General features: G+C 45.8%; 1 protein-coding gene and 1 long non-coding RNA gene across 17 annotated transcripts in view; one reads left to right on the forward strand and one right to left on the reverse strand.

Moving 5' to 3' along the window:
- Positions 1-24,146, forward strand: part of SYNE1 (spectrin repeat containing nuclear envelope protein 1) — a 965,679-nt gene that overhangs the window by 833,406 nt on the left and 108,127 nt on the right. For all 15 annotated transcript variants that reach the window (XM_063917854.1, XM_063917860.1, XM_063917859.1 and 12 more), the window contains 5 exons: positions 4,085-4,179; positions 5,055-5,289; positions 9,437-9,631; positions 10,208-10,333; positions 12,208-12,363. In XM_063917854.1, the coding sequence (XP_063773924.1) occupies positions 4,085-4,179; positions 5,055-5,289; positions 9,437-9,631; positions 10,208-10,333; positions 12,208-12,363 (807 nt within the window). The remainder of the gene's footprint in view (positions 1-4,084; positions 4,180-5,054; positions 5,290-9,436; positions 9,632-10,207; positions 10,334-12,207; positions 12,364-24,146) is intronic.
- Positions 9,331-24,146, reverse strand: part of LOC134910152 (uncharacterized) — an 83,157-nt gene continuing 68,341 nt past the window's right edge. The window contains exons 1-2 of one of the 2 annotated variants that reach the window (XR_010176132.1): positions 15,254-15,530; positions 9,331-9,664 (exon numbers count right to left, since the gene is read on the reverse strand). This is a non-coding gene — a long non-coding RNA (uncharacterized LOC134910152). Of the gene's footprint in view, positions 9,665-15,253; positions 15,531-24,146 lie in introns of those variants that run through there. The other variant, XR_010176133.1, reaches the window with a different exon arrangement.

The raw sequence follows: 24,146 nt of genomic DNA on the forward strand, positions 1-24,146 counted from the left end.
GCAGGTGTATAGTGTTATATGCACAGGGGCAGGTGTATAGTGTTTTATGTACAGTGGGGAGCAGGTGTATAGTGTTATATGCACAGGGGCAGGTGTATAGTGTTATATGCACAGGGGCAGGTGTATAGTGTTATATGTACAGTGGGGAGCAGGTGTATAGTGTTATATGCACAGGGGCAGGTGTATAGTGTTATATGCACAGGGGCAGGTGTATAGTGTTATATGTACAGTGGGGAGCAGGTGTATAGTGTTATATGCACAGGGGCAGGTGTATAGTGTTATATGCACAGGGGCTGGTGTATAGTGTTATATGTACAGTGGGGGGCAGGTGTATAGTACCATATGTACAGTGTGGGGGGGGGGTAGGTGTATAGTGTTATATGCACAGGGGCAGGTGTATAGTGTTGTATGCACAGGGGGGGGGGGGCAGGTGTAAAGTGTTGTATGCACAGGGGCAGGTGTATAGTGTTTTATGTAAGGTGGGGTGCAGGTGTATAGTGTTATATGTACAGGGGCAGGGGTATATGTTATATGCACAGGGGCAGGTGTATAGTGTTATATGCACAGGGGCAGGTGTATAGTGTTATATGTACAGTGGGGGGCAGGTGTATAGTGTTATATGTATAGAGGCAGGTGTATATGTTATATGCACAGGGGCAGGTGTATAGTGTTATATGTACAGGGGCAGGTGTATAGTGTTGTATGCACAGGGGGGCAGGTGTATAGTGTTATATGCACAGTGGGGGGCAGGTGTATAGTGTTATATGCACAGGGGCAGGTGTATAGTGTTTTATGTACAGTGGGGAGCAGGTGTATAGTGTTATATGCACAGGGGCAGGTGTATAGTGTTATATGCACAGGGGCAGGTGTATAGTGTTATATGTACAGTGGGGAGCAGGTGTATAGTGTTATATGCACAGGGGCAGGTGTATAGTGTTATATGCACAGGGGCAGGTGTATAGTATCATATGTACAGTGGGGGGCAGGTGTATAGTACCATATGTACAGTGTGGGGGGGGTAGGTGTATAGTGTTATATGCACAGGGGCAGGTGTATAGTGTTGTATGCACAGGGGGGAGGGGCAGGTGTAAAGTGTTGTATGCACAGGGGCAGGTGTATAGTGTTTTATGTAAGGTGGGGTGCAGGTGTATAGTGTTATATGTACAGGGGCAGGTGTATATGTTATATGCACAGGGGCAGGTGTATAGTGTTATATGCACAGGGGCAGGTGTATAGTGTTATATGCACAGGGGCAGGTGTATAGTGTTATATGTACAGTGGGGGGCAGGTGTATAGTGTTATATGTACAGGGGCAGGTGTATATGTTATATGCACAGGGGCAGGTGTATAGTGTTATATGTACAGGGGCAGGTGTATAGTGTTGTATGCACAGGGGGGCAGGTGTATAGTGTTATATGCACAGTGGGGGGCAGGTGTATAGTGTTATATGCACAGGGGCAGGTGTATAGTGTTTTATGTACAGTGGGAAGCAGGTGTATAGTGTTATATGCACGGGGGCAGGTGTATAGTGTTATATGCACAGGGGCAGGTGTATAGTGTTTTATGTACAGTGGGAAGCAGGTGTATAGTGTTATATGCACAGGGGCAGGTGTATAGTGTTATATGTACAGTGGGGAACAGGTGTATAGTGTTATATGCACTAGGGCAGGTGTATAGTGTTATATGCACAGGGGCAGGTGTATAATGTTATATGCACAGGGGCAGGTGTATAGTGTTTTATGTACAGTGGAAGCAGGTGTATAGTGTTATATACACAGTGGAGGGCAGGTATATAGTGTTATATGCACAGGGGCAGGTGTATAGTGTTATATGTACAGTGGGGAGCAGGTGTATAGTGTTATATGCACAGGGGCAGGTGTATAGTGTTATATGCACAGGGACAGGTGTATAGTGTTATATGTACAGTGGGGAGCAGGTGTATAGTGTTATATGCACAGGGGCAGGTGTATAGTGTTATATGCACAGGGACAGGTGTATAGTGTTATATGCACAGGGACAGGTGTATAATGTTATATGCACAGGGGCAGGTGTATAGTGTTTTATGTACAGTGGAAGCAGGTGTATAGTGTTATATGTACAGGGGCAAGTGTATATGTTATATGCACAGGGGCAGGTATATAGTGTTATATGCACAGGGGCAGGTGTATAGTGTTATATGTACAGTGGGGAGCAGGTGTATAGTGTTATATGCACAGGGGCAGGTGTATAGTTTTATATGCACAGGGGGGGCAGGTGTATAATGTTATATGCACAGTGGGAGGCAGGTGTATAGTGTTATATGCACAGTGGGGAGCAGGTGTATAATGTTATATACACAGGGGCAGGTGTATAGTGTTATCTGCACAGGGGCAGATGTACAGTGTTATATGTACAGTGGGGGGCAGGTGTATAGTATCATATGTACAGTGGGAGGCAGGTGTATAGTGTTATATGCACAGTGGGGAGCAGGTGTATAATGTTATATACACAGGGGCAGGTGTATAGTGTTATCTGCACAGGGGCAGATGTACAGTGTTATATGTACAGTGGGGGGCAGGTGTATAGTATCATATGTACAGTGGGGGGCAGGTGTATAGTGTTGTATGCACAGGGGGGCAGGTGTATAGTGTCGTATGCACAGGGAGCAGGTGTATAGTGTTATTTGCACAGTGGGGGGGGCAGGTGTAAAGTGTAGTATGCACAGGGGGCAGGTGTATAGTGTTATATGCACAGTGGGGGCAGGTGTATACTGTTATATGCACAGTGGGGGGCAGGTGTATAGTGTTATATGCACAGTGGGGGGCAGGTGTATAGTGTCATATGCACAGGGTGGGGACAGGTATAGTGTTGTGCATACAGGGGATGGGACAAGTCCATAGCATTATGTGTACAGGGGATGGGGCACATGTATAATGTCTCAGCAATGTTTGCTTACTGTAGCAATGCTCCCTGTACTGCATATGTGGCCACATGGGGGTGGGGAATCTGGCTTCTACATTTCCTGCAATACCACACCCCTTGCCGTGAGAGCACACCCTCATTTTGGAGCATGCACGCCCATGGTGCACGCTAATTCTTTACTTTTACTTTTAATATAGCAATGGGAGGGGCACCAAAAACTTTTTTGGCAGGAGGGTGCTAAATTTATAGCTACCCTACTGCTCACGAGTCCAGTCTTAACCCTGAGAGAGCGCCAGCAACCATTCAAGTTCAGTATTTTTTTTTTAAACTTGAGTAGCTCCTCAGGAGGTTTCATTTTTCTCGAGTAGCTCACACCCCAATTAAGGTTGGAGACCACTGGTCTAGTGTGTACCCGTGATTGCACCCTCTTTGCGGCACGGTCAATCAGAAAATGTCATTAATGATGCCATGCTGCTAAATGCAGCATGGCATGTTAGATCAAGCTGTTGTACCACTGGATCTTGCAGTGTGTACGGGCGGCACAATTTTTTGCCCTGTCAGCCGGCATATCGGCCAGAAACACATCGTCACACTTTCCAACATTGGATAGTTTGGAATTGGGATTGGAGGCGTGACTGCATCATAGTGGGTGTGTCTTCCATCCAGACCCAACCGGGTTAGCCACTCTTCCCATTGGTAAAACCCCCCACAATTTAATTGCCACATACTGAAGTCACCTGCTTCCAGTGCCTACGGCAGGGTAATACCAATTGTGAGTGCTCCACTGAAAATCAGAAAATTTCAGAGGTAGGGCTTAACCCATCATGTAAAGGTTCACTCTTATCCTGACTTTCTATTATATGTAGCAATATGCTGTGACATACAGTAACTGTCCTTCCTAGAGAGTGGTTGTTGGATATTGCAAGTCAATGATTCAGGGTCATACGTTTGCACCTTACTCCTCTCCCTGATTCAGATTGATGCAAGATAAAGAAATTGCCACCATCCTAGCCTGGAAATACTGCTTTAGATAGTGCCTTATTAATCCTTTTTTGCATTGTGTTCTCAGGTCTCTGATTGTCTGTCGGATTAGTTAGTATATGATTTTGCTCTTAAATTAACAACTGTGCAGCCCTGTGGAATTTGTTGAAATTACTTATTAAATCCTATTTTCACTTCTCAGCTATTTCAAGCAGAAATGTTTAGTCGCCAACAGATTTTACACTCAATAATCATCGATGGGCAGAGGCTGCTGGAGCAAGGACAAGTGGATGATAGGTACAGGCTGAATACAGTACTATTGTATGCTATAAAATGTCCATTAAGATTATAGCTTTAAGAAACTGCATATGAATTATGAAATAAAGGGGCTGCACCTTCGTAAGCAGCGGCTGTGTGAAAATATGCAAAGGCTGCTGGAGGCGTCTTGTGTAAAAAGATACCTAATTCCGGCTTCTTTTATCTGCAGCTGCATCCAAATATGCAGCATCGGATCAATTGCATGAACATTGCCGGCCCATCAGGTTACTTAGGATGCCCTGCAAAAGTACACTACCGGGCAGGTGATCCTCGGTCTTTCATCAGCCATGTGATCTCTTGTGTGTGATCGATTGTTTCTATTTTTATGATTATTTATGTCTTGATTGGATGTACTTCACTACCCCCTTCCACCTTCCTCCCTTCTTGCCTACTGTCCGCACCCCACCCCCCTCTGTTTACATTGTTGATTTTTTTTTCTTCAATAAAGTTAAAACATTAAAAAAAGAAACTGCATCCTAGGACACAGCCACCGGCTTCAGCATCCCCCTCCCCTTGTTTTCTGCGACGCTCCACCTCCCTGATAATAGAACAGAACTGCTCTTGCGCAGATCCAAAGCTATCAGAAACTTGCATGAACATTGAATTAGGCTCCACTTCTGAATCAGACCCAAAGTCCTAGACTGTTTCAGTGGGAAATCCATAAAGACTATTATATTATAGAAATCTTTTTTCTAACTTTTTTTTATTTTTATATAGAATTTTTTAGTATGCCCTAATATTAAACCTGTGTCAAGGCATACTGGAATGTGAAGCTCTTCAGCAGCTGGAGGGCCGCTTGTTGAATACCCCTGTTCCATAGGCTTCTTTCTAATCTTCTTACCTTGATTTATTAGGGATGAATTCAACCTTAAACTAGCCCTTTTGAGTAACCAATGGCAAGGAGTGATCCGTCGGGCTCAACAGAGAAAAGGAATCATCGATAGCCAGATACATCAATGGCAGCGTTACAGGGAGATGGCAGAAAAACTGCGAAAGTGGCTGGTGGAAATGTCCTATCAGCCAGTGACTGGGCTGGGAAGTATTCCAATACCACTGCAACAGGCCAGAACCCTTCTAGATGAAGTCCAGGTACAATATCAGTTCATTGTGTGACATCAATAATAAATGAGTCTTTCCAGTGACATAGAAGCATGCTCATGTGTACTGTAGTATGCTTTCCTGTATAGTGATGAATGCCTCCTGACCTTCCATGCAGATTATCTACCATTGAGTCGCCATGTCTCACAATACAAATAATGTCTTGCCATTTCCATTAATCAGTTACTGTAACACTGAGTTCATGTAACCCACCTTGTCTCATGAATTAGATAAATTATTGACTCATTTTTTCCATCACATAATTATTTAAGCACTTGAGTTCCTGTGGCACCCCTTATCTCACTAATCAGATACATTATTATCATCACACATTATTCCTCTCAAACAATCACTGTTAAACACTAGAGAAAAGTACAAGGATGTTTACAGATATTTTTGTTTATTTTATAGTATGTGAAGGATAATATGGATTTTATTCTTTGCCATACAGGAATATATTCTTACAGTTTTCTGTTCTGAGTACTGACCAATACAATGATTTCAAAGAAGAAGACAAGGGGTAGATTTACTGGTTCCGCTATGAATGGTCGACCATGTTATGGTCGACAGCCATTAGGTCGACCACTATTGGTCGACATTGACATGTTCGACATGGACACATGGTCGACACATGAAAATGGTCGACACATGAAAGGTCGACATATGAAAAGGTCGACATGCGTTTTTTAACTTTTTTTGGTGTCGTTTTTTGCGTAAAGTGACTGGGAACCCCAATTAGTGCACCGCGTCCCCTCGCATGGCTCGCTTCGCTCGCCATGCTTCAGGCATGGTGCCATCGCTCCGCTACCGCTTCGCTCGGCACACTTTACCGTTCCAATCGTAGTCCATGTGGATCGTAAAGTATGGAAAAGTTCCCCAAAAGAAAAAAAGTTAAAAAACTCATGTCGACCTTTCATGTGTCGACCATTTTCACGTGTCGACCATGTGTCCATGTCGACCATGTCAATGTCGACCAATAGTGGTTGACCTAATGACTGTCGACCATAACATGGTCGACCATGTGAACGGATACCAGATTTACTAGCATAGTGCCCATAGCAACGAAATCAGGTTCTGTCTATAATTTTTTAGTATGCTATAGAGAAATGATAGCTAGAATGTGATTGTTTGCTATGGGCTGCACCACCATTGGTCTGTTTTAGAAGCTTTAGTAAATCTACCCCAATATACATAAGCCTATGTTTTCACATATGTTAATGTGTGAACACTGATATTATGCTATGAACAATACATTTGTAGATATAGTGGTCCATCTGCCTGCATGATACTTCACAGGGTGCTTCCTTACAATGATGTTTTTCTTATCGGCTGATGTTTTCATTAGCATAGGAAGTGCTTAGAGCTGTATTCTGTGAAAGATTACTGTGTGAATGCGTAAAGGTTTCCCTGCACCTTTGTGACTATGGGGTTGATGTAACAAGCATTAAAAAAGAGTAGAGAATGGACCAGTGGAGAAGTTGCCCATAGCAACAAATAAGCTCAAAGGTAGCATTTATCAAGTACTTTCTGTAAAATAATAGGAAGATGCTGATTGGTCGCTATTGATGACTTCTCCACTGGGCCTCTTCTCCACTCTTTTCAGTGCTTGATACATCAACCTCTCTGTAAGGTTTCTGGTGCAACAAACGGGACCTCACTAATCAATCAGCGTTGGTGATTACTGATTTATCACCTATGACTGATTGTGAGGTTTTATTCTGGACTAAGAAGTGAAATCTCATTGGGGTCCTGATTTATCTTCCATTGTGCTTCATCAGCTTTGACCTGCCTGCATTAATTTAGTGTACTGTATTTAGATTTTCTTGGGTGTGGTATGGAAGGTCGACAGTAACTAGGTCGACAGTGTCTAGGTCGGCCACTATTGGTCGACAGTAAGCAGGTCGACAGGGTCTCTAGGTCGACATGGTCTAGGTCGACAGGTCAAAAGGTCATCATTAGTTTTTTATGTTTTTCTGATGTCGTTTTCTCCGTACAGTGACCGGGAACCCCAATTAGTGCACCGTGTCCCCTCGCATGGCTCGCTTCGCTTGCCATGCTTCGGGCAAGGTGCCTCGCTCCGCTACTGCTGCTCTCGGCACAGGTTACTATTCCCAATCGTAGTCCGCGTAGATCGTAATGTATCTAAAAGTTCAAAGGAAGAAAAAAATTGTGAACAACTAATTTCGACCTTTTGACCTGTCGACCTAAAGACCCTCTTGACCTAGAGACCCTGTCGACCTAGTTACTGTCGACCAATAGTTGTCAACATACTTACTGTCGACCTAGGGACCGGATCCCGATTTTCTTACGGTTCCTCACTACTATTGGGACTTGTTTGTTATGAATACTCTTGCGGGCTTTCTTTTATAATTGCATTGTCATATATAAAAAGACAGAGATATGTAATCAAGTTTATGGCATCTCATTTATTTATAGATTTCAATGCATTTAATATCTATATAGGCTGAGATTTTTATATATTTATTGATTTTCAGAAAGTGCTCAGTGCTTGTGGATTTCTGTTTTATTGGTTTACCTTGCTCTCCCACCAGTATATTTTTTGTATCATTCCTAAATGTATCACACACCTTTAGCGCCTGTATCTTATTCTTATTATATGATTATCACTCCATTTCCATTAACCCCTTCAGTGGCATGCTTGGAAAATTTCCAGGGCCAGCTGCGCTGTGTAGACTGGCAACCCAGGAAGTTTCCCGGAGCATGCCGCTGCTCCCCCTCCCTCATCCTTACACTCCGTTCGGTGGTGGATTTTTGCAGAATGACGCACGTCATGACGCGATCGTGTCGTGATGTCATGATGCGATTGCATCATTCTGCAAAAGTCCACAGGCCGAATGGAGTGCAAGGAAGGATGGGCTGAGGGGATTTTAGTGCTGGCGGGATAGTGCCCGCCAGCAAATGCTACCCCTAGGGATGGCCATCGGTGGGTTATCCATCGATGGTCACCATCGATGGATAACCTCGATGGTGTAAAACCATCTGGAATGGAACCATTGATGGTTTTACCCATCAGTGGTCATCCACGCATTACTGTACAAATGCGGGCGAACCAGGGGGCATGGGTGGTGGGTGTCAAGGAGCGGAATAGAGCTCTGACACAGACACTTTGAGAGACAAAAAACAAACAATTCAGTAGCACTAATCCATTGATGGCAGAAAACCATCTGGTGGTAAAAGTATTCAACATTGGTCAGACCATCGATGATTTTGAATCATCGATGGTCGGTGGCCATCCCTAGCTACCCCTAGGCAATGAGCATTCCCTAGGCAACAAGCATGGATCCCAGAGCATAAAACCCCCGGCAAAAATCATGACACAACGCGTGAAACCCCTGGCAACGTGCATGAAACCCCTGGCAACGCGCAGGTAAAAAAAAACCTAAAAAAAACCTGCCCTGGGAGGTGTGACCAAATTTCAAAAAAGTCACCACTGAAGGCATTAAATCATCATGTACTATAGCTGAGTAGATCACTTTTGTGTCCCCAAAGAGATACATTGTTAGCATGCCTTTTCCTTTGTTAGTTATGTTAGCATTGAGTTGATACTGTATTTATCCCCTTATCTCCCCAATGAAATAAATTACTGCCATGCCTTTTTCTTTGAGCAGTTATTGTAGTATTGAGTTCACTTAGATCACCTTGTCTGACCAATGAGCTAAATTACTATAATGTATTTACAATTGAACAACATGTTATAGCATTCTGTGATATATTTAGTGTAATAGTTAGCATTACTGCCTGCCAGCACTGACGTCTTGGGTTTGATTCTCATGACAGCCCTTTCTGTGTGGAGTTTGTATATTCTCCCCATGCTTGCGTGGGTTTCCTCTGGATTCTCTGGTTTCCGCCCACAATGCAATAATGTACTGTTAAGTTCATTGGCTCCTGACAACAATTATCCCTAGATTGTAAGGGAAAAGATGTGAATAGCCAAATATTATGTGGAAAGCGCTGCAGAATATGTATGTGCTATATAAATAACTGTTAATAAATAAAATGTCTGCTTAAAACTTGAGATTGTGAAATTAAAACGGTTTCACACGTACTTTTATTCTTAGTTATCATTTACGTTATTGATAGCCACCTATTCACGTGTACATGCTATTTGGTGTTGCAGCTTAGGGACAGAGTACTGCACAGACAACAAGGCAGCTACATCCTGACTGTGGAGGCTGGGAAGCAGCTGCTTCTCTCTGCTGATAGCGGGGCGGAGGCTTCCTTACAGGCAGAACTCATTGACATTCAGGAGAGATGGAAGGCCACCACAGTGAGGCTGGAAGAGCAGAAGAAACAGCTTGCATTTTTGCTAAAAGTACGTACTTCTCTCCAATGATCTTTTTCATTCCTGAGAGCATCAATAAAAACAGGTGATGAGTGGTTTATTTAATTACATTTTATTATTCAATGCGTTGTATTTCTGAAATGTGTTTAAGTATTTAAATCATGTCTGCAGCATGTACTTTATTATCCATAAATTCCAGCGCACCCTATCAGTTCCAGAGCACCCTATCAGTTCCAGCACACCCTATCAGTCAGTGGTCACATTATCATGACAATTATATCTTTAATTAAAGATTTTAAATGCTCTGGAGTACCCTTGTTTGTAATGTCCAGTTACATATACTGTAAGGCATCGAAGTGAATATTCTTATTGTATAATTTCCCTTTAAGGTAAAGCAGATAATAGGTGCATAAAGATTAGCATTGGCTATGCAGTGTGTGTTTGCATTTCCCCATAGCCTTAGAATAAGTCCTGACTCTGCAGAGTTTCTACAGGATCACAGTGATAGGCTGTTATGTAAGGTGTTCTGCGGCACATGCCATGCAATTCAGCACAGAGTCTCCAGAAGCTTAGTATGAGAGAACAGTAATATCTCTGCAATTTCAGGACTGGGAGAAGTGTGAAAAGGGAATAGCAGAATCCTTGGAGAAACTGAGGACATTCAGGAAGAATCTCTCTCAGCCCCTCTCTGATCACCACGATGAGCTGCATACAGAACAGATCCGCTGCAAGGTAAATGAGCAGTGCGGCCCACTGCCACACTGGTAGGGGATGTGATCTGTGGGGCTATGCATCATCATGCAGTATCTGCGTTTTGCATTATATATCAATATATAATCAATATCAATTGAGGAGTGTCAGGAGTATTCATTATTATGTAAACAAAATGATAATGATAGTAATGTTCTTGTCAGTCACAAGTCCGAGCTTAGGGCCTAATTTATGTTTGTACAGTAAGGGCGATTATTATGCAACTGTGTGATTATCGGCAGACTGCGCATGTGCTGCAATCGCAATGTGTATGTGCGAAGGTGCTTCTGCTATCTCGCTTACAATGAGGATGTAGTCTAAGAGTGATTGACAGGAAGTGGACGTTTAGAGATGTTAAGGGGGAGTTTATGGGGAGTGGTTGGGAAAACGCAGGCGTGCCATGGACATTTTCGGGGGATGTATTTTCTGATGGCTGCAAGCTCGTACGTGCAGTAAGATGGCGTCTGAGTCGCTACTGCTGTGTCCAGGATCGGAGGCCTGCTCTGGAAGTGACAGTCACTTGACCACTGAGACCTGGAAGATGCGGCTTGGGCCGTTGCAGTCGCAAGGAGCATCTAAGTCACCACTGGTCTACCAGGGACGACATGTCGACGTTCCAACATGTTGACATTTCATCACTCTCTACATATTGAATGCCAACATTATGGCTGTCAACACATCATACCCAACCCCAGAAGAGATCTCTATCCATTTACCAAGTCACAGTAATAAAAGGTCTCTCTATAATTAAATTTTTCCTCTTATCAATGGCAAACACCATACAATGGATTTTTGTTGTATAAAATGTAGCTAGGATGATGAGAAACGCTGAAAACTGAATCACACACAATCAGAGTTGCGGGGCATCATTCTCTACCTGCCTCCCAGCCTGCAGCCGGACAGTGAAGGGCTGTCAGCATGCTGATTGGAGGATGGGTGGAGCTATCCACCAATCAGAGTGCTGACAGCCATTCACTGTATGGAAGCATGTGGAGAGAGGGGTAAGTTATATATAGTTTTCACTTATTCCTGTGAATGGTCATTGCTTTGCCCAAGGCCTACAATGCTGTTAAGATGTCCTTGATGTAAAGGCAGTGGTTTACAAACTTTCTAGAATCACAGTACCCTAGAGCAGGCCTGTCCAACCTGCAGCCCTACAGCTGTTGTGAAACTACACATCCCAGCATGCCCTGCCACAGTTTTAGCATTTCCTGATGGCAAAACTGTGACAGGGCATGCTGGGAATTGTAGTTTCACAACAGCTGGACAGCCGCAGGTTGGACAGGCCTGTCCTAGAGTATTAACATTTTTTCACATCGGGCCAAAGTTTCTTACTGAGAAATTCAGTGAAAATGATTAAATTAAGTAAATTGTGGTTAACAGTCATCCTTAGGTTCACTTATGCGGTGGTGGACAGGGTTGTGCTTGTGTTTGCCCACATATTTTATGATTGGTAACCAACAGCACTGGTTTTACCTATCACATTGACCATACATAATTGGATTTGGTCCTGGAACACCAACCAGTTGAACCCCTACAAGTGCCACATGGCACCCAGTTTGGGATTCACTGCATTAAGAAATAGGATGAGACCTAGTTTCCATCAGCCCAGAGCAGGTGCACAATTTAAGTGCTTTTTAACCTGTGGTTATGACTCTGCACTCATCCATATGAACTTCCTTAAAAGTTCTTTTATTTAGTTACAATATTCATGCTTGACAAAAGGAGGTCATTTTTGCATGACTTGATTGAGAGGGCCTCGGAGCTGGAGCAAAATATATACTGTATGTGCATGTGTGTTTGCATGTATGTGTCTCCAATAAGTTAAATAAAGTTGTATTATTTTGTTCTTGTAGGAACTTGAAACTGCAGTGGAAGGGTGGGTTGAGGACCTTGCTCATTTGACAGAGCTGAAGAACACTTTTTCACCCTTTATCAATGCAGATGATATATCTATTCTTAATGAGCGTATTGAATTGCTGCAGAGACAGTGGGAGGAACTTTGTCATCAGGTAATTAGATCACTTCTATGACATAAAAGAGTGGGCGTGAATGTAAACTGGTGCAGTATCCGATGTTTACTTGCATTTACTGCCTGAATTATTCACCCAGCTACTGCATGCTAGGGTTTTGCAATGATGTTGTACATAAATGGTTGCAAACTGAATTAATCTTTATTTTCTGGTTAGAATTTAGATGCTATAATTGATCCTTACGTTACTTAGCCCTACATTTACATTTTTTGTATTTGGGATCATGCTATAGTTTACATATTTTCATGCACTAGGCCAAGTCATGACTTGGCCACACTCACTGATATTTGGGCCCAAGACATCTCCCCGGTTCCCTGTATGTGTTACCTCCCTGTATGCGTTACCTTCCCAAGAATCTAGCTGGACACACGTCTTATTCAGTGCACAAATGTGATCATGTGTCCTCATACACCTATCCTTTTTATGTATTACGATGCAGTACGCCTGATGCGACTTAGACGTTCCGTCACAGGCAGCGATTGCTGTACATAAGTACTTTGGGGGCGATCCTTACTGCATTTACCCCAATGGTCATGCGTAGGACCCGTTCTATTTTGTAGCAAAGGAGGGGAATAAAGTTGCAGATTAAGCATAATGATAGCATAGGGTCTCCGTCTTTCCCTTTCTACCCAGATTATGTAAATTTTCTTGAAATTTGTGCCTCAGCCTTGGAGAGAGAGAGAGAAAGTGGACGGAGATAAAGTACCAACCAATCTGTAATTCTTCAAACACAGCCTGTTACATGGCAGTTTGGAACTGATTGGCTAGTACTTTGGACCTGATTCAGAGAAAGATGGAAGTTCAACACCACATGCAGGCAGCATTGAATTTCTGTCCAATCTCTAGAAGTGGCATGCAGGAGATGTATGAGTGGAAGAGATGCCTCCTGCATGTAGCTGTGATCCCAGCACTGTGACCGGCGTTGCAATCTGGCATCCAACATCGTGACCATCGGTTTGCGCAGCAGGTCAACGGAAGCTGGGGCTGCAAGGCCAAGAAGTCTTCCTAGTGATACACAGACCCTTGGCTCTCCCCTCCTAGAAAATGGGGACGACACGCCCCCATTCCTAGGAACGCAGCCCTCCCTTCAACCCCTCAATGCCGCTGCCTGTCAATCAGGCAGTGGCAGATGGAAACTACGAGCATCATCACAAGGCCCGTTCTGTGCATGTGCAGAACAGACCTTGTGCAACCATAGATTCCCAATTATCAGGAATCTGCGTGGGTCTCATTAGCTGCACCGAACTCTGAATCAGGCCCTTTATTTCCGTCCACTTTTTTCTCTCTCCAAAGCTTGGTAAACAGACCTCTTACTTCTCTTATAGTGTACTAAGGGCCTGATACTTTGGAGTATACTTTTGCAGTACACATTGCTGCATCAGAAGATGCAGCATTGGACCACATTGCCACATTTTTCGGGTCAGCTCCGCCTGCCCCCAGATGCTTGTAACCTGTCAAGCGGTCTGCGGCTCAGGGGTCATTGCATGCGTTCACGCAGCATCTGTTCTTCACATGCACAGAATGAGTCCTGCACATTCGCGGTCCATCCACTACCGGAGATATGTGCAAACCATCAGGGTTGTGTACATCTCTGAATGAGGCCCTAAGTCACTAACAGTGTACTAAGTATTTAGGATTAATTGTTTTAAGTCACAAATGTATCAGTATAAAGTAGCAGATAAAGGGCTCTATGTACTAAGCCTTGGATAGAGATAAAGGGAATGGAGATAAACGGCAGCAGGGACAGACGGAAGGGCTGTACCATGACGGGTGTGCAGTGGGGGCCACCAGGACTAGTGTATGGATAATCGGGGGGAGGGGGGTTTGTTGTACCTTGTTAATTGATTTTACTTAATTTGCTGGCAGCTGGAGCGTACAGCTTAAAAAGCATCATTTGGCGATGCAGCCCCATTTTTTGTGCCCCTGATCCCCGGGTCCCCCTGAATCTCCTGGCCCAGTATGGGAGTCTTCTCTCCCCCCCCCCCCGCCTCATCGCTGGCCTGATGATAAAGCACCAACTAACCAGCTCCAAACTGTCATTTTCCAGACACAGCCTGTAACATGTCAGTTAGGAGCTGGTTGGTTGGTACTTTATCTCCATTCACTTTATCTCTCTCCAAGCCTTAGTACATAGGCCCTTAAGGGACATATCCAATTAACTGTGGGGTTACCCTCTGGTAATGCATGGTAACCCATTGATTCCTCACAAAATGCTAGTATCTATGGGTCTTCGAGAGCGTTAAAACTCAGTAGGTGCATGTACTGCAGATTTTTACTTGCACCTCCAGAAGATATGAAGAAAAATCTGTGTTACCCATAGGGCTGCTGAACTGAATTGTATAGGTCCCAGCTGAATTGGATATGTCCCTAAGACAAATTTAAGAATATGTCACATGATGTAGCTAAGCCTGTGGCACACGAAAACAGGCTATTTGGCGCAATCTGTTGTTAAATTACTCTCCTGGTTGAGGGCATTGGGTGTTAGCGATTTGAAGATAGATGTATGTGGACTCATCTGTAGTGTTTGTGCTAAGATAGTGTGATGAATTGCAGGGGGTGGAAATATATGTTTCTCTGACGTCCTAGTGGATGCTGGGGACTCCGTAAGGACCATGGGGATATAGCGGCTCCGCAGGAGACAGGGCACAATAATAAAAGCTTTAGGATCAGGTGGTGTGCACTGGCTCCTCCCCCTATGACCCTCCTCCAAGCCTCAGTTAGATTTTTGTGCCCGGCCGAGAAGGGTGCAATCTAGGTGGCTCTCCTGAGCTGCTTAGAATAAAAGTTTGTTAGGTTTTTTTCTTTCAGTGAGACCTGCTGGCAACAGGCTCACTGCTACGAGGGACTTAGGGGAGAGAAGTAAACTCACCTGCGTGCAGGATGGATTTGCTTCTTAGGCTACTGGACACCATTAGCTCCAGAGGGAGTCGGAACACAGGTCTCACCCTGGGGTTCGTCCCGGAGCCGTGCCGCCGACCCCCCTTGCAGATGCCGAAGTTGAAGAGGTCCAGAGATCCAGAAACAGGCGGCAGAAGACTTTCAGTCTTCATAAGGTAGCGCACAGCACTGCAGCTGTACGCCATTGTTGTCAGCACACTTCACCAACAGTCACCAACTGTCACTGAGGGTGCAGGGCGCTGGGGGGGGCGCCCTGGGCAGCAATGTATAATACCTTTTTATGGCTAAAATACATCACATATAGCCCTTGAGGCTATATGGATGTATTTAACCCCTGCCAGATCTCACAAACTCTGGGAGAAGAGCCCGCCGAAAAGGGGGCGGGGCCTATTCTCCTCAGCACACGGCGCCATTTTCCTGCTCAGCTCTGCTGTGAGGAAGGCTCCCAGGCTCTCCCCTGCACTGCACTACAGAAACAGGGTTAAAACAGAGAGGGGGGGCACTTATTTGGCGATATGATTACATATATAAAAATGCTATAAGGGAAAACACTTGTATAAGGGGTTGTCCCTGTATAATTATAGCGTTTTTGGTGTGTGCTGGCAAACTCTCCCTCTGTCTCCCCAAAGGGCTAGTGGGGTCCTGTCCTCTATCAGAGCATTCCCTGTGTGTGTGCTGTGTGTCGGTACGTGTGTGTCGACATGTAGGAGGACGATGTTGGTGAGGAGGCGGAGCAAATTGCCTGTATTGGTGATGTCACTCTCTAGGGAGTCGACACTGGAATGGATGGCTTATTTAGGAATTACGTGATAATGTCAACACGCTGCAAGGTCGGTTGACGACATGAGACGGCCGGCAAACAAATTAGTACCTGTCCAGGCGTCTCAGACACCGTCAGGGGCTTGTAAAAACGCCCATTTACCTCAGTCGGTTGACACAGACACAGACACGGACACTGACTCCAGTGTCGACGGTGAATAAACAAACGTATTTTCCTTTAGGGCCACACGTTTCATGTTAAGGGCAATGAAGGAGGTGTTACATATTTCTGATACTACAAGTACCACAAATAAGGGTATTATGTAGGGTGTGAATAAACTACTTGTAGTTTCTCTATCGTCCCAGTGGATGCTGGGGTTCCTGAAAGGACCATGGGGAATAGCGGCTCCGCAGTAGACAGGGCACAAAAAGTAAAGCTTTAGGATCAGGTGGTGTGCACTGGCTCCTCCCCCTATGACCCTCCTCCAAGCCAGTTAGATTTTTGTGCCCGGCCGAGAAGGGTGCAATCTAGGTGGCTCTCCTAAAGAGCTGCTTAGGAAAGTTTAGCTTAGGTTTTTTATTTTACAGTGAGTCCTGCTGGCAACAGGATCACTGCAACGAGGGACTTAGGGGAGAAGAAGTGAACTCACCTGCGTGCAGGATGGATTGGCTTCTTGGCTACTGGACATCAGCTCCAGAGGGACGATCACAGGTACAGCCTGGATGGTCACCGGAGCCTTGCCGCCGGCCCCCTTGCAGATGCTGAAGTAAGAAGAGGTCCAGAATCGGCGGCAGAAGACTCCTCAGTCTTCTAAAGGTAGCGCACAGCACTGCAGCTGTGCGCCATTTTCCTCTCAGCACACTTCACACGGCAGTCACTGAGGGTGCAGGGCGCTGGGAGGGGGGCGCCCTGGGAGGCAAATGAATACCTATTTTGGCTAAAAATACCTCACATATAGCCTCCGGAGGCTATATGGAGATATTTAACCCCTGCCAGAATCCGTTAAGAGCGGGAGACGAGGCCGCCGAAAAAGGGGCGGGGCCTATCTCCTCAGCACACAGCGCCATTTTCCCTCACAGAAAGGCTGGAGGGAAGGCTCCCAGGCTCTCCCCTGCACTGCACTACAGAAACAGGGTTAAAACAGAGAGGGGGGGCACTAATTTGGCGATATGCTTATATATATATTAAGATGCTATAAGGGAAAACACTTATATAAGGTTGTCCCTATATAATTATAGCGTTTTTGGTGTGTGCTGGCAAACTCTCCCTCTGTCTCTCCAAAGGGCTAGTGGGTCCTGTCCTCTATCAGAGCATTCCCTGTGTGTGTGCTGTGTGTCGGTACGTGTGTGTCGACAGGTAGGAGGACGATGTTGGTGAGGAGGCGGAGCAATTGCCTGTAATGGTGATGTCACTCTCTAGGGAGTCGACACCGGAATGGATGGCTTATTTAGGAAATTACGTGATAATGTCAACACGCTGCAAGGTCGGTTGACGACATGAGACGGCCGACAAACAATTAGTACGGTCCAGACGTCTCAAAAACACCGTCAAGGGTTTTAAAACGCCCGTTTACTTTAGTCGGTCGACACAGACACAGACAGGGACACTGAATCCAGTGTCGACGGTGAATAAACAAACGTATTCCTTATTAGGGCCACACGTTAAAGGCAATGAAGGAGGTGTTACGTATTTCTGATACTACAAGTACCACAAAAGAGGGTATTATGTGGGATGTGAAAAAACTACCATAGTTTTTCCTGAATCAGATAAATTAAATAAAGTGTGTGATGATGCGTGGGTTCCCCCCGATAGAAAATTATGGGCGGTATACCCTTTCCCGCCAGAAGTTAGGGCGCGTTGGGAAACACCCCTTAAGGTGGATAAGGCGCTCACACGCTTATCAAAACAAGTGGCGGTACCGTCTATAGATAGGGCCGTCCTCAAGGACCAGCTGACAAGGCTGGAAAATATAATAAAAAGTATATACACACATACTGGTGTTATACTGCGGCCAGCGATCGCCTCAGCCTGGATGTGCAGAGCTAGGGTGGCTTGGTCGGATTCCCTGACTAAAAATATTGATACCCTTGACAGGGACAGTATTTTATTGACTATAGAGCATTTCTATATATGCGAGATGCACGGAGGGATATTTGCACTCTGGCATCATGAATAAACGCGATGTCCATAACTGCCAGAAGATGTTATGGACACGACAGTGGTCAGGTGATGCTGATTCCAAACGGCACAGTATGGCCGTATAAAGGAAGAGGACTTGTTTGGGGTCGGTCCATCGGACCTGGTGGTCACGGCAACTGCTGGAAAATCCACCGTTTTTTACCCTAAGTCACATCTCTGCAGAAAAAGACACCGTCTTTTCAGCCTCAGTCCTCTCGTCCCTATAAGATCATATCTGCCCAGGGATAGAGGAAAGGGAAGAAGACTGCAGCAGGCAGCCCATTCCCAGGAACAGAAGCGTTCCACCGCATCTGACAAGTTCTCAGCATGGCGCTGAGACCGTACAGGACCCCTGGATCCTACAAGTAGTATCCCGGGGGTACAGATGGGAATGTCGAGAAGTTTCCCCTTCGCAGGCTCCTGAAGTCTGCTTTACCAAGTCTCCCTCCGACAAGGAGGTAGTATGGGAAAAAATTCACAAGCTGTATTCCCAGCAGGTGATAATTAAATTACCCCTCCTACTACAGAAAAGGGGTATTATTCCACACTATATTGTGGTACTGAAGCCAGAAGGCTAGGTGAGACTTATTCTAAAAATTTTTTTTTGAACACTTACAAAGGTTCAAATTAAGATGAAGTCACTCAGAGCAGTGATAACGAACCAGGAAGAAGGGGACTATATAGTGTCCCGGGACATCAGGGATGCTTACCTCTATGTCCCAAATTTGCCCTTCTCACTAAGGGTACCTCAGGTTCGTGGTGCAGAACTGTCACTATCAGTTTCAGACGCTGCCGTTTGGATTGTCCACGGCACCCCGGGGTCTTTACCAAGGTAATGGCCGAATTGATGATTCTTCTTCGAAGAAAAGGCGTCTTAATTATCCCTTACTTGGACGATCTCCTGATAGGGGCATAGTCCAGGGAACAGTTGGAGGTCGGAGTAGCACTATCTCGGATACTGCTACAATCAGCACGGGTGGATTCTAAATATTCCAAAATCGCAGCTGATCCCGACGACACGTCTGCTGTGCCTAGGGATGATTCTGGACACAGTCCAGAAAAAGGTGTTTCTCCCGGAAGAGAAAGCCAGGGAGTTATCCGAGCAAGTCAGGAACCTCCTAAAAACAGTGCATCATTGCACAAGGGTCCTGGTAAAAATGGTGGCTTCCTACGAAGCAATTCCATTCGGCAGATTTCACGTAAGAACTTTTCAGTGGGATCTGCTGGACAAATGGTCCGGATCGCATCTTCAGATGCATCAGCGGATAACCCAATATCCAAGGACAAGGGTGTCTCTCCTGTGGTGGTTATAGAGTGCTCATCTTCTAGAGGGCCGCAGATTCGGCATTCAGGATTGGATGCTGGTAACCACGGAGCCCAGCCTGAGAGGCTGGGGAGCAGTCACACAAGGGAAAAATTTCCAGGGAGTGTGATCAAGTATGGAGACTTTTCTCCACATAAATATACTGGAGCTAAGGGTAAATTTATAATGCTCTAAGCTTAGCAAGACCTCTGCTTCAAGGTCAGCCGGTATTGATCCAGTGGGAAAAACATCACGGCAGTCGCCCACGTAAACAGACAGGGCGACACAAGAAGCAGGAGGGCAATGGCAGAAACTGCAAGGATTTTTCGCTGGGCGGAAAATCATGTGATAACACTGTCAGCAGTTTTTCATCCCGGGAATGGAAACTGGGAAGCAGACTTCCTCAGCACGACCTCCACCCGGGAGAGTGGAAACTTCATTGAGAAGTTTTTTCCACATGATTGTAAACCGTTGGGAAATACCAAAGGTGGACATGATGGCGTCCCGTCTGAACAAAAAACGGGACAGGTATTGCGCCAGGTCAAGAGACCCTCAGGCAATAGATGTGGACGTTCTGGTAACACCGTGGGTGTACCAGTCGGTGTATGTGTTCCCTCCTCTGCTTCTCATACCTAAGGTGCTGAGAATTATAAGACGTAGAGGAGTAAGAACTATACTCATGGCTCCGGATTGGCCAAGAAGGACTTGGTACCCGGAACTTCAAGAGATGCTTACAGAGGTCTTATGGCCTCTGCCGCTAAGAAGGGACTTGCTTCAGCAAGTACCATGTCTGTTCCAAGACTTACCGCAGCTGCGTTTGTCGGCATGGCGATGGAAAGCCGGATCCTAAGGGAAAAAAGGCATTCCGGAAGAGGTCATTCCTACCCTGGTCAAAGCCAGAAAGGAGGTGACCGCACAACATTATCACCACGTGTGGCGAAAATATGTTGCGTGGTGTGAGGCCAGGAAGGCCCCACAAAGAAATTTCAACTCGGTCGTTTCCTGCATTTCCTGCAAACAGGAGTGTCTATGGGCCTCAAATTGGGGTCCATTAAGGTTCAAATTCGGCCCTGTAAATTTTCTTCCAGAAAGAATTGGCTTCAGTTCCTGAAGTCCAGAAGTTTGTCAAGGGAGTATTGCATATACAAACCCCTTTTTTGTGCCTCCAGTGGCACTGTGGGATCTCAACGTAGTTCTGGGATTCCTCAAATCACATTGGTTTAAAACCAGTCAAATATGTGGATTTGAAGCATCTCACATAAAAAGTGACCATGCTCTTGGCCCTGGCCTGGACCAGGCGAGTGTCAAATTGGTGGTTTTTTCTCAAAAAAGCCCATATCTGTTTGTCCATTCGGACAGGGCAGAGCTGCGGACTCGTCCCCAGTTCTCTCCCTAAGGTGGTGTCAGTGTTTCACCTGAACCAGCTTATTGTGGTGCCTTGCACCTACTAGGGACTTGGAGGACTCCAAGTTGCTAGAAGTTGTCAGGGCCCTGAAAATATGTTCCAGGACAGCTGGAGTCAGAAAATCTGACTCGCTGTTTATACTGTATGCACCCAACAAGTTGGGTGCGCCTGCTTCTAAGCAGTCGATTGCTCGTTGGATTTGTAACACAATTCAACTTGCACATTCTGAGGCAGGCCTGCCACAGTCTAAATCGGTTAAGGCCCATTCCACAAGGAAGGTGGGCTCATCTTGGGCGGCTGCCCGAGAGGTCTCGGCATTACAACTCTGCCGAGCAGCTACGTGGTCAGGGGAGAACACGTTTGTAAAATTCTACAAATTTGATATCCTGGCAAAAGAGGACCTGGAGTTCTCTCATTCGGTGCTGCAGAGTCATCCGCACTCTCCCGCCCGTTTGGGAGCTTTGGTATAATCCCCATGGTCCTTTCAGGAACCCCAGCATCCACTGGGACGATAGAGAAAATAAGAATTTACTTACCGATAATTCTATTTCTCGGAGTCCGTAGTGGATGCTGGGCGCCCATCCCAAGTGCGGATTATCTGCAATACTTGTACATAGTTACAAAAATCGGGTTATTATTGTTGTGAGCCATCTTTTCAGAGGCTCCGCTGTTATCATACTGTTAACTGGGTTTAGATCACAAGTTGTACGGTGTGATTGGTGTGGCTGGTATGAGTCTTACCCGGGATTCAAAATTCCTCCCTTATTGTGTACGCTCGTCCGGGCACAGTACCTAACTGGCTTGGAGGAGGGTCATAGGGGGAGGAGCCAGTGCACACCACCTGATCCTAAAGCTTTACTTTTTGTGCCCTGTCTACTGCGGAGCCGCTATTCCCCATGGTCCTTTCAGGAACCCCAGCATCCACTACGGACTCCGAGAAATAGAATTATCGGTAAGTAAATTCTTATTTTTTCCTGAATCAGAAAAATTAAATGAAGTGTGTGATGATACGTGGGTTTCCTCCGATAGAAAATTATTGGCGGTATACCTTTTCCCGCCAGAAGTTAGGGCGAGTTGGGAAACACACCTTAGGGTGGATAAGGCGCTCACACGCTTATAAAAACAAGGGGCGTTACCGTCTCCAGATACGGCAGCCCTCAAGGAGCCAGCTGATAGGAAGCTGAAAAATATCCTAAAAGTATATACACACATACTGGTGTTATACTACGACCAGCAATCGCCTCAGCCTGGATGTGCAGCGCTGAGGGGGCTTGGTCGGATTTCCTGACTGAAAATATTGATACCCTTGACAGGGACAAGATTTTATTGACTATAGATGCATTTCTATATATGCGAGATGCGCAGAGGGATATTTGCATTCTGGCATCAAGAGTAAATGTGATGTCCATATCTGCCAGACGAAGACACGACAGTGGTCAGGTGATGCAGATTCCAGACGGCACATGGAAGTATTGCCGTATAAAGGGGCGGTCCATCGGACCTGGTGGCCATGGCAACAGCTGAAAAATCCACCTTTTGTTACCCCAAGTCACATCTCAGCAGAAAAGGACACAGTCTTTTCAGTCTCAGTCCTTTCGTCCCCATAAGGGCAGGCGGGCAAAAGGGCCAGTCATATCTGCCCAGGGGTAGAGGAAAGGGAAGAAGACTGCAGCAGGCAGCCCATTCCCAGGAACAGAAGCCCTCCACAGCTTCTGCCAAGTCCGCAGCATGACGCTGGGGCAGTACAAGCGGACTCAGGTGCGGTAGGGGGTCATCTCAAGAGTTTCAGCACGCAGGGGGCTCACTCACAAGTGGACTCCTGGATCCTACACGTAGTATCCCAGGTGTACATTGGAAATTCGAGACGTCTCCCCCTCACAAGTTCCTGAAGTCTGCTTTACCAACGTCTCCCTCCGACAGGGAGGCAGTATTGGGAACAATTCACAGGCTGTATTCCCAGCAGGTGATAATCAAAGTACCCCTTCTACAACAAGGGAAGGGGTATTATTCCACACTATATTGTGGTACTGAAGCCAGACGGCTCGGTGAGATCTGAAATATTTGAACACTTACATACAAGCGTTCAAATCAAGATGGAGTCACTCAGAGTAGTGATAGCGAACCAGGAAGAAGGGGACGATATGGTGTCACTGGATATCAGGGACGCTTACCTACATGTCCAAATTTGCCTTCTCACCAAGGGTACCTCAGGTTCGTGGTACAGAACTGTCACTATCAGTTCAGACGCTGCCGTTTGGATTGTCCACGGCACCCCGGGTCTTTACCAAGGTAATGGCCGAAATGATGATTCTTCTTAAAAGAAATATGGACGCTTTCCTGATAAAGGCAAGGTCCAGAGAACAGTTGGAGGTCGGAGTAGCACTATCTTAAGTAGTTCTACGACAGCACGAGTGGATTCTAAATATTCCAAAATCGCAGTTTTTTCCGACGACACGTCTACTGTTCCTAGGGATGATTCTGGACACAGTCCAGAAAAGGATGTTTTCTCCCGGAGAAGAAAGCCAGGGAGTTATCCGAGCTAGTCAGGAACCTCCTAAAACCAGGAAAAGTATCAGTGCATCATTGCACAAGGATCCTGTGAAAAATGGTGGTTTCTTACAAAGCGATCCCATTCGGTAGATTTCACGCAAGAACCTTTCCGTGGGATCTGCTGGAAAAATGGTCCGGATCGCATCTTCAGATGCATCAGCGGATAACCCTGTCTCCAAGGACAAGGGTGTTTCTTCTGCGGTGGCTGCAGAGTGCTCATCTATGAAAGGGCCGCAGATTCGGCATTCAGGACTGGGTCCTGGTGACCACGGATGCCAGCCTGAGTGGCTGGGGAGCAGTCACACAAGGAAAAAATTTCCAGAGAGTGTGATCAAGTCTGGAGACTTCTCTCCACATAAATATACTGGAGCTAAGGGCAATTTACAATGCTCTAAGCTTAGCAAGACCTCTGCTTCAAGGTCAGCCGGTATTGATCCAGTGGGACAACATCACGGCAGTCGCCCACGTAAACAGGGCGGCACAAGAAGCAGGAGGGAAATGGCAGTAACTACAAGGATTCTTCGCTGGGCGAAAAATCATGTGATAACACTCTCAGCAGTGTTCATTCCGGGAGTGGAAAACTGGGAAGCAGACTTCCTCAGCAGGCATGACCTCTACCCGGGAGAGTGGGGACTTCATCGGGAAGTCTTCCACATGATTGTAAACCG

Source organism: Pseudophryne corroboree, chromosome 4 (genome assembly GCF_028390025.1).
Source record: "Pseudophryne corroboree isolate aPseCor3 chromosome 4, aPseCor3.hap2, whole genome shotgun sequence".
Lineage (NCBI taxonomy): Eukaryota > Metazoa > Chordata > Amphibia > Anura > Myobatrachidae > Pseudophryne > Pseudophryne corroboree.